Here is a 10,312-nt window from a genome sequence, read left to right as displayed (position 1 = left end):
TTGAAAGGGAGACCTACAAAATTGTCTGACATTTAATTCAGCTTAAACTTTACTGGAATAATCTTTAAGGGTCTAATAATCACTGCTTAATTTTTTTCTTCATATTTTGATGGGAAGTATTATATGTTTTTTTAAACAGATTCAGTGATGTTATTTACTCAACACTGAACTTTGGTCAATGAACCCCAAAGGTCAGCTGACGGACGTCCCTTAAATTACTTATAATTAGAATTAAATATCTAATTTGCATCTTTTCATCAATACTGAGTATAAAACTAGCAGATATTTTCCTCATTAAATACAGAGAAATGCATAGAGCGATCTTTAGTGTTGAGTAAATGACCTCAAAGACTCTGTTAGAGATTTCTAAAAATATTCTTCCTATCAAAATATCAAGAAAAAAATTGGTGATTATTAAACCCTTAAAGATAAGTCTTGTTTAAGATGGATTACAGAGCAAGGTGCAAAAGTATGACCACATTTAATGTATACTTCTATGCACAGGTTCTTTACATTAAACCAACACATTTCAATGCAAAGCTGGCTGATTTTACCAAATAAAGCATGCAAATGTTCGTTTGGTAGTAAAAAGCTTGTGCATAGAAGTATGTGAATACATTAAAATAATGTTGTCATACTTTTGCGTGTTGCACTGTAAAGTTTGGCCAATTTTCATACTAGCCTCCCTTAAAGAAAAAATGTCATTGCAGTAAAGGATATAATAACGTCCTACTTAATTGGTTGAACTAAATTACCAACATGTAAATTCACACTTGCATTTGAAGTCCTGGGTCTTTTTGATAGAGTTTCACCTTCACTGCTATCAGTTGCTTTCCTTTTAACTTCCTCGGCTTCTCTTTCCAGTTGCCTAACAGCCATGTTATCATCTTCTGAAGGGTCACTCCACAAAGAACAATTCTTACAGCTATCACATTTCTTCCCTGGTTCTCTTGGGTGCTGACAAAAGTGTGCATAGCTAATACCAGGTTTACGGCAAATATAGCACATAGTTGTCCCACAGCGACAGGTCATTTTATTGCAGCCATCAGATTTTGTAAATTCACAACCACACTTGTGACATTTTCTAATTTTAGCCATGGTCATTTTTTCTTCATACGATAATCTAACATTCTTAGCTTCTTTCTTCTCTACCTCATTACATTTCAGACCAAAATGTTCCTTCCAATCTTCTTTGCAAAATCGGCACGTTTCTTTGAGGCAGGATGTATTTTGGCATTTAAAGACTTTGTCCTCAGAAGGCAATATGGCAGCAAAGTCGCAGCTTGGACAACGGACAAGATCGTCCATTTCAGCAAGACAAAGTGATTCCTCAGTGAGTCTGTCTTCATACTTTGAGAATATGTTTGAAGCAAGAGTCTTTTTCAGTTGACTCATGGAAAAAGTACTGTCACATTCACTTGTCATACATGAAAGCATAGCTTTCCCCTGACCAAATACTGCTTCTTTGGCATAGTTTTGCAAACAATCAATACAAAACAGGTGACCATCTAGACATTGGATCATATCTTCAAATGTTGCCTCTCCATAACAACAGCCACACTCAATTTTTTGACCCTCTTCCTCATACTGCTTTTCATTTAGAATAAAAGCCATTTGCCTATCCTTTTCCTCTGCTTCATTTATCTTGTATTTTTTGATAAAATTAATTTCTTTTTGAAGTTCAGGAACCAATAAATGAAAAGACTCAAATACATGTTGTCGTCTTTTTGTCTTCAATAATCTGATTGAACCGGAAGTAGAGTTTCCATTCCTGAAAGAGGATGTTGGTAGTTTAGACTGATGTGCTTCAATCATCTTTTCTTCCAAGTACTTTCTTGTGGGAGCATAGTGACAATTAAATTTTCTAGCAATGTTCCTTATGTCCCTCACAGACACCATTGGGAATTCATTTTCCAGTAAACTGAGGCATTGCCTTTCGTAGACGTAAGATGTTGGTGAGCTAAATTCTTTCAGATAGTCAGTATTACATGTATGTGTCTTTTCTGGTGGTGATTTAACAGAACATTTTATTTTCTCTTCCTCTTTAGGATAACTTCCATTTTCTATGAGATAATTGCATGCCCTATTAACCAGATTATCTACTGGCGACTCTCCCCAACTCTCAAGCAGTTCTCTTAGGTATTTTTCCTGTACATCAGGGAAGAGACGTTTTATCTTTTCTACACAGAATCGAATAGGGTTTGTAATAGGAGATTTAGCGCATGTTGTAGATGGTGGTGATAACGTCAAACCAGAGGTACTTTCGACTGAACTTGGAGAAAGTTCAGAAGAAGAGCGTTTGTTAGATCCATTCTTCTTTCTTTTAGGAGATAAGAGGCTTGAAGTAGTTTTGCAGGTTGAGTTTTTAGACAAAGGAGGAGAATCATCTACAAAGTAAATCTCCAAATCTGGTCTACCTTGAATGGAAGTTGCTACATACATTAGCTCGTCATCTTCAACCTCCTCAGAAAACTCTTCGTCTGAAATATCATTAACATAGGTCATTTCATGTCTCGGTATTTCATCTTGAATCGCGACAGCCATACCAGGATAATCACGACCAGGGTTTCTTTCTTGGTTTGCAGTTCTAGCAAGTAGTAGGTCAATGCAACCAGGGATGATCAGCTCGCGACTCTCTCCTACAGTTCTACGAACATTTTCTATGCATTCTTCAAGTTCATTGTCGCCCAGCTGGGGAAATACGGGTCTTAACGAACTTAGAATGTCATTCCTCTCCTGTGGAGTAGCCATCTTAGTCAAATAAAACAGCAAAAACCTCCTCAACTTCTTAAACTAAACGATAACATTCCAAAGATGAAGAAAAGCGGCGCCAAATATTTGGCTTTTTGGGAGTTTGAACCAACGAATCAAAAATAATATTATATCCACCAATCAGCTATTACTAGAATATAATAACGTTTACCATTGGTCAAGGTATATATATAACATTATATGCTATAAATAGCATATATGAAGTACTATCCAAGATGGCGCACTGGTTTCACAGAAACCCCATCAAGGCATCAGCTCCTGTGTCGTTTGAATCCATCAGGAATATTGCCACTAATCCTTCTGCTTCTAAGATATTAGCGTGAGTATCTTCTGTTATTTTCGGCTCCCTATCGTTAAGATTTGATGGGATTTGCTACCATATTTACACAATATTATTATGCATTCGTGGATTTTTGAAGAACTCAGCTGATATTTTTTTGCTAAACTTTAGATTTTTATAAGCTTATTATTCCAGATTAAATAGCATTTTTATAACCTGTGCTTTAGAATAATGATATAGTATATTTTAAAGTAATATAATGGTTTGTGAAAGTGTAAGATTTGCTTTTTTCCGGAAGTTTATTTTTACACGATTAGCTAGCTACAGTAGCTAGTTTAGCTCGTTTCGCAGAATAAATAATTAGTCCCTTGAGTGCATCTCGAAGTCTTTCAAATTGCCACAGCTAGTATTATGTAAGGTAAATAATCAGTGGAGGTCATTTCATTTACTCTTGACAAGGAGTAGGGGTTTCCTTTATACACTGTAGTAGACTCCTATTGAGCTTTATTGTATAAATTATAAATAAATTATATTCTTGGAGTGCAACCATGTACATGACTAAAAACCCCTCCAGATATAAATAACAATGAAACAGAGCTGCTACGTTGGTTGATCTAACAAGAGAAGCTATTGAGGAATGATTTGTTATATGTCAAACAACATGGCAGCTATGACGTAACATGCACTGGGCCAAGAATAGAATTATTATCAAGAGCTAGAGGACAGAAGTAAAAATTGCTGCATCTACATTTGCTGTACAAGCCTTAATAAATTTGAATTTTTTGTTCATATTGCTCCATGTGTCAATCAATGTTCCAGGTGATCTTTGGGAATAGGTGAAAAGGATTGTTTTAGTTGATCAGGTAGTCCAAGTTTCAGTCATTTATGGCCAAACAAAGTGCTTATTATTTCACAATGATTTAATAAAAGAATTGAAACCCACTGCACCATTTGACCCATAGTTAGTTGTTATACATGTAGGTATATAGGTAGAATTTTTAATGCATTTCTAGCCCATATTTGTAGCTAGGAAAGCAAAGATCCAAGTGGCCGCCATTTTTTTCAATTGTATTATATGCTAATTAGATTTGATGAACCACCTGATCAGATTTCTTCCTGCACCATGATTGGCAGGTTTTTGATGGGCTGTCAAAAGGAGATCCCTGTTTATGCCTAGTGGTTTTAGAACAGAGAAATATATGAGTAACAATGAATACTGTAGAGCCCTTATCCCTTGTTCAAAGTTTGCTGAATCTTGCATTGATCAAAGCTGGGACAGGAAAGCAGCCATCAAATTTCTACCCTTATGCCCATTCACCTAATTTTTAAAATATAGACCACAAACCTGAATGGTCTATGAGCCAATTAGCTAATAAGCTAAAGGTGGAATGGCTATTGACTCATAAACCAGGAGTGTGAGAGTAAATGGATACAGAAAAAATTAAGAAAATGAAATTAAGTTGAAACATGAGTTAGATATATCATTTAAGTTTATACTAAAACAGGATATTCATTGGTCAAATATTACATGCTTGAAGATAGTTCTGCATAGCCAATCACATACATTGATAGAAATTATATCAGTGTCTATAATGCATAAAAGCATGACTATGCATATAATTCATTGAGTAATATTGTTCACAGAGACCTGAGGCAAAGCCGTTCCAGACTGCTAAGTCTATTAACAGATCCTGCAAATGAAACAACATCAATACAAAATGCATATGAAATGTATTTTTCATTGCTTGTTGGGCTTGTTAATGACCCAGGAGGAGCTGGTGATAGCAAGCTGCGCAAACTTATTGTGTTCAAGTGGACCAACTCAATATGTGGAAACACCCCAACGTAAGTTGATATAAAAAATTCAAGAAAAATTTGCTTGATGAAACTCAAATAAAATCTTTGATATGTATCAGTCCTGTGATATTAACACGCTAGTAGCTACATATTAGGCCAAGTGAGTTGTTTTTCCCATAATGTATAATAAATGTTAATTATAGGTGTGAAGCTGATTCTGTTTTTGAATTGATGTCTATGTGCATGAACATTGCAATGTGGTATACCAAACATGCTGCCAAAGTAGCTGCCAAGGAAGAGTAAGTTTTATTTGATCTATGTTACACTTATGAGTAATACCAACAGCCAAACAGCCTCAATTATAGCTGCTTTTTCATTGCATTTTGAAAATAAATCATATGGGCTGTTTGCATGCGATAGCCTCATTTTACTATGTATTTAACCACTACCAAAATGGTTCAAGAAATTTTTTCTTACTCAAATTGGTATTTTCTCAAGAGAATAATAAGACAAATGAGCAAAAAAAAATAAATATCAAAAAACATTAACTAATGTTTTCTCTCATTAGTATCTCCATGGAGGAAGCAAAAGAAGTTCACTCATGCCTCCGAACAGCAGGTGGTCTCTTTCAGTTTGTAAAGGTCAGTCCTTCTTGCGCATTATTGTTAAGTACAAACCTTTACAGCTTGGGTATAATGTTTATTCCATTTCGTCCTATGTGTTGGCCATTTTTACAGTAGGAGAATGAAATGAGACTAAAAACACACTCAGCTGCTGAGGAGACTTACATGACACATGTTTGGTATGAAATATAAAAGCATTATAACCAAGCCAGAAAATTCCATTTCTTCCTCATGACAAATAACGCCAAGGATATCTGTTATTTCAATATTAACTATTCATCAAAATGAATCCCCAATTCATTCTGTTAAAATTTGTTGCTGACTGATTTCTCATGACAAGTTACAAGTCTATCACTTGCCATCATTTTATTAAATCCTCTGCTCACTCTCTTAGGATAGTCTATTGCCTCGGCTTGGAAACATCTCTGCAGAGAAAGGAGCAGATGTTGATACCCGTGTCATTGAGGCTTATCGAATGCAGTGTGTTGCAGAGGCTCAAGAGGGTGAGATTTGAATGACATTTTCCAATATTTGTTTTACTAGACAGCTATCAAATATTAGCTACCAGTTGTTAAGATTAATATTCAAATTGTGGTTGGTTTTTTTTTTTTATTTCATGCAGTCACTGTGGCTCGAGCTGTTGAACTAAAACACAAAGCATCTCTAATATCATCACTTGCAAATGAAACAGCTAGTCTTTTTACATCTGCAGGTAGGAAATATATTGTATATTAAAGCTTCAGTCAACTTCGTTTAAAGATGATAAAAAAGAAAATTGTCCAAATCGTTTGATGCACACTTCTAAAGCTCAATGGTTGTCTTAATAATTCATGAAGTAGTACATTGGCCAACCAGAGTCTCCAGGGGCAGCTAAGCAGCCTAAAAAATGGGAGTGGAGGCTAAGATTGATTCTTACTTAGTGGGGGTAAGATTGGAAAATATAAGAGAATAAGGGAAAAAGAGAAAGAGTGGGAGGCTATAGCCCCCCTGCCCCACCCCATTGGTGTTTCAAGTAATGAGTTTTCAATACTAATTGATATAGCACTAGATTTGCAATTAATGTTTTTGGAATGGATTTTCATTCACTACAATGGAGGATGTTCTTAATCTGCATATTCAGTGATCACACTAGTAATAAAATTGCACTTCTCAATATTGGAAATAAATATTTATCCTAATTAACCCTCATTAAAGTCATTATTCCCCACTTAGAATCAAAACCTTAATTCCTGCAAGACATGAATAACTTCCTCATCTAGAATAGATCTTCCAAACATAGATACTCCAGTCTTGGGTCTCTGATGCAGACGAGTAAAATAATTTGCTTTCAATAGGACATTTGCACGATGGCGTCATTGACCTCTACTCCCCTGCACACCTTCTTTTGTTCGGTTAATTAGCACTAATTGTTTTACTATTCTTTTGAAGAAATACAAAATTAAATAAGAAAGAAAATTCACAAAGCATCTTGGCAGTAGGAGTCAAATGATGCCATTATGCAAACGTCCTGTTGGTAATCAGGATAATATTGATCATGTCTCATTATTTCTCCAGGAGATTCTTTGAAGTCAGTTGAACCATCAAAAGCTGGCAAATGGAGAAAATATCTTGAGCTGAAGGCATCATTTTATCTGGCTTATGTAAGATTTTTAACATTGCTAACTAGAATTATGTAATATTTAACCATAATTGACAAAAGACGAAGTGAATATCGGTGGAATATTTACCGAGACACGAGTCTTAGAGTAGCAATGTATATATGTAAATTCCCAAATATTCTGAGCCTGAAGGGAATAATTGTTTTACTAGTATTTTTAACACAAGTGAATTTAATAAATAATGGAGAGAGAGTTTTTTTGTCTTTTCAATTCTTTATGTATCTCTGCAAGTGGCAGATTAAAACATACATCATATAATATTTAAAATGTCTCCATAACAGCAGAGCCCAACACTGTACATAGTTGAAGCAAAAACAAAAAAAAATTAATGAAACACTTGAACAAGACAGCCTCTGGACCCAGGGTGTGGCCTTTGGGGGAATGGATTTTCTTAACTTCTTGTAACTTATTCTTCCAGGCCCGCTGTTTTCAAGGAGAGTTACTTCTAGAGGCTGAAGAGTGTGGCAATGCTATTAAAGCCCTCCAAGAGAGTCAAAAGTGTGAGTTAAACAGTGTATCAAACAATAATTATTTTAAAGAGAAATCAGATTCCCAGACTGTGTTAAAGATGATGCATGTGATTGTTTTCTTGATTGTTTCCTTAACAAGAGGAATTTCTTACTGAGTGAAAAGTGGAGGGCTGCAAACATTATAAAGAAGTTTACTGCGAATCCCCCAACCCTCCCCACCCACCCCCACAAAAATGTTTTTTCACTTAGTAGTCTGTCGTATAGTTGGTTAAAACTAATAGCATCTCAGACTTATGCCATCAACATTTCTGTCTTTATTTGTGATTTTGTTTAGCATATGAGAAAGCTGAGACCCTGTGCAAAGAGTATGCTTCAATCAAGGGACCAGGAACAACTGCAAGGCCCCAAGAACACCCTTTCTTTAAGCGAATTGGACCACTCATGCGAACTAGGCTTGAAAAAGCAACCAGGGAAAATGGCTTTATGTGAGTAGTGTATTACTGCGTTAAGTGTTGAGCATTGTCAGTAATGGTGGCTTGCTTTACATACTCTGTGTTTCTTGCAATGAAGGGTGGTGTAGCAATAGTGCACTCTCCTCTTAGTACCACTGGGGTTGCGGGTTCCATTCATTGAGTAGAGTTTATTAGGTCTCTCCCTTGATTCCAGTGGTTTTCTCCAATTTTTCTCCCTCTGCAAAACCTAACAGCCGTGTCCTGACTTAGATCAGCCCAGAGGTTGTTTTCAAGGTTGTAATGTGTTCCACTGTTTTATTGTATTCGGGTTAAAAGGTACGAATGATAAACAGTTAGCGTTACTTCCCATGAAAAAGTGATTATCGCCAATGGAATTTACTTTTGAGTAAGTAACTCTGTCTTATATTTTTCTTTCAATGCAGTTACTTTCACAAGATTCCAGCAGAACCTCCCGAGCTTGAAATGAAGGCTACTTTTGGCCTGGCCAGCCCACAAGAATTTAACCTTCCAGCACCATTCTCATTATGGACAGATGCCTATGCGGGATTTGATGTATCTAAGGCTCAGCCTCCCAAGGTAAATACCGATGGCCTCTCGCTACCTTGTAGTTCAAACCTGCATGCGGTCCACGATGGCTCGATTTTCAGAGCTTATCCTCAGTTGAGTTTGTTTGGTATGACGTTTTTCTCCCTGTTGCCACGGTAACCCACGAGGTTCTTTTGCGCCGGGTTCTCCGGTTTTCCTCCTTCTGTCAAAATAAATATGTGAGTTGAGTGTTGTGTGCTGTAAATATTGAATGTATAATTGTAATTAACCTCGAAACCTCTCGCTTAGTCCCCTACGCAATGATGACTGTGTTGTCATTATAGTTGTCGTTGTTGTCTTCACCATCATCATCGTCATCATGAACATCACATGATCGTCATCATCATCTTTTTATTTCGTTATCACTTTACGTTATGTATATCACACTGACACGAGTGAAAAACGCCTGCGCATGCTTTGAATCCGTATGCAAATTAGTCAAACATATGTAAATTTGACTTTCAAACATGCCTGATAAATTGGACTTCACAAAATGCCAAAACTTAGTGCCCATGCTTGAAACGAAGACTAATTCTTTCATATTGTGTTTGTTAATACAGTATCTTGGTCTGACAAAAGTATACTCTCGAACTTTTTTGTATACTTGGAGAAAACCATCATTTGTTTTCTCACTCAAACTCTTCAAAATTCTTAGAAACGTGCTGAAATGCACGCATGCGCAAACGTTTTTCTCTAGTGTCTATAACACTAAGTTTTGGTATGTCATTTTCTTTTTTCTTTTTTCTCTTTTGAAGTCCACTGCTGGTGCAGGAGAAGATATCAAACCTGTACATGAAGCAGACGACAAGGGTCCTGTAAAGCCAGCCAAGAACAGTTCTGGTTGTGTTGTTCAATAGTAACAATGAGAATGCAAGCATCCATTTGAACATGCTAAACACCTGCTGTTCGTGTTCAAAACAAGCTATAGATTAAATCTAAATTTAATACATTGACACGAAAATATCAGTGGAAAAAACATAAGATTTAAAATAATTTAATAATCGAATGTGTGAAACGTGCAGAGGGACTGTACTTGTCTTAATCCCTTATATTTGGTGAACCTGGTAATAAAAGACATATATCTAGCATCGGGACCATCCTGCCTTCGTGAAGGACCATGGGAAGGTAATAGGTCAGTGGTGGCACGGAACAGCCATTTTAAAGACGATAATTATTTAGATTAATTGAACTTGAATTTGTATTGCAATTGTATTAACAAATAGCCTTCTTTGCAAGTATCTTTCGCTTTGAATTACTCTTTTTGGGAGTCCTATGTCCCCAAAATCTGATGTTTGCTAACTCAGTAATTATGGAGCAAGAATTCATGGTAGCAATTTAGCCTAATCAATCACCGTAGCAGCAGTTTTCCCGCTGAAATTATCTTGTCCCATGAAACAAGAATACTACAATTAACCCGTTCGCGTAAGCGAATTATAACCAAACGTTCCTCAAGTTTGCGGGACATAGCAACGGTAGCTAAGGCGTGCCAGAATCATGCAGATGTACGAGAAGAGAGTTATACCAAGTATGTGACATCACATTTTAAAAAAAACACTTAGTCCTAGCGATGCCTGTAAATTGAAGATCTTTCTTGATAAGACAAAAGTCATTGATTGAAATACAAAACATCCATGCTCCCGAAACTGAACCCCAA

The 10,312-nt window shown here is 36.2% G+C and overlaps 2 protein-coding genes across 2 annotated transcripts; one reads left to right on the top strand and one right to left on the bottom strand.

Annotated features, from left to right (window-relative positions):
- Nucleotides 1-2,819, bottom strand: LOC116308930 (E3 ubiquitin-protein ligase RNF216-like). Its single transcript, XM_031719450.2, has one exon. The coding sequence runs from the start codon at nucleotides 2,749-2,751 to the stop codon at nucleotides 730-732; it is 2,022 nt and encodes a 673-aa protein (XP_031575310.2). The 5' UTR covers nucleotides 2,752-2,819; the 3' UTR covers nucleotides 1-729.
- Nucleotides 2,820-2,948: 129 nt separating this feature from the next.
- Nucleotides 2,949-9,896, top strand: LOC116308928 (BRO1 domain-containing protein BROX). The gene is made up of 11 exons (XM_031719448.2): nucleotides 2,949-3,091; nucleotides 4,697-4,897; nucleotides 5,053-5,148; nucleotides 5,418-5,490; nucleotides 5,867-5,975; nucleotides 6,095-6,184; nucleotides 7,027-7,112; nucleotides 7,549-7,630; nucleotides 7,935-8,085; nucleotides 8,496-8,649; nucleotides 9,414-9,896. Exons 1-11 carry the CDS (start codon nucleotides 2,988-2,990, stop codon nucleotides 9,513-9,515), a joined length of 1,248 nt encoding a protein of 415 aa, XP_031575308.2. The 5' UTR covers nucleotides 2,949-2,987; the 3' UTR covers nucleotides 9,516-9,896.
- Nucleotides 9,897-10,312: the final 416 nt, after the last annotated feature.

The sequence above is a fragment of the Actinia tenebrosa genome, unplaced genomic scaffold (assembly GCF_029948245.1).
Source record: "Actinia tenebrosa isolate PJP-AT-01 unplaced genomic scaffold, QUT_ActTen_1.0 PGA_scaffold8__29_contigs__length_14323225, whole genome shotgun sequence".
Classification (NCBI taxonomy): domain Eukaryota; kingdom Metazoa; phylum Cnidaria; class Anthozoa; order Actiniaria; family Actiniidae; genus Actinia; species Actinia tenebrosa.
This window is presented reverse-complemented; position numbering and strand designations above follow the sequence as displayed.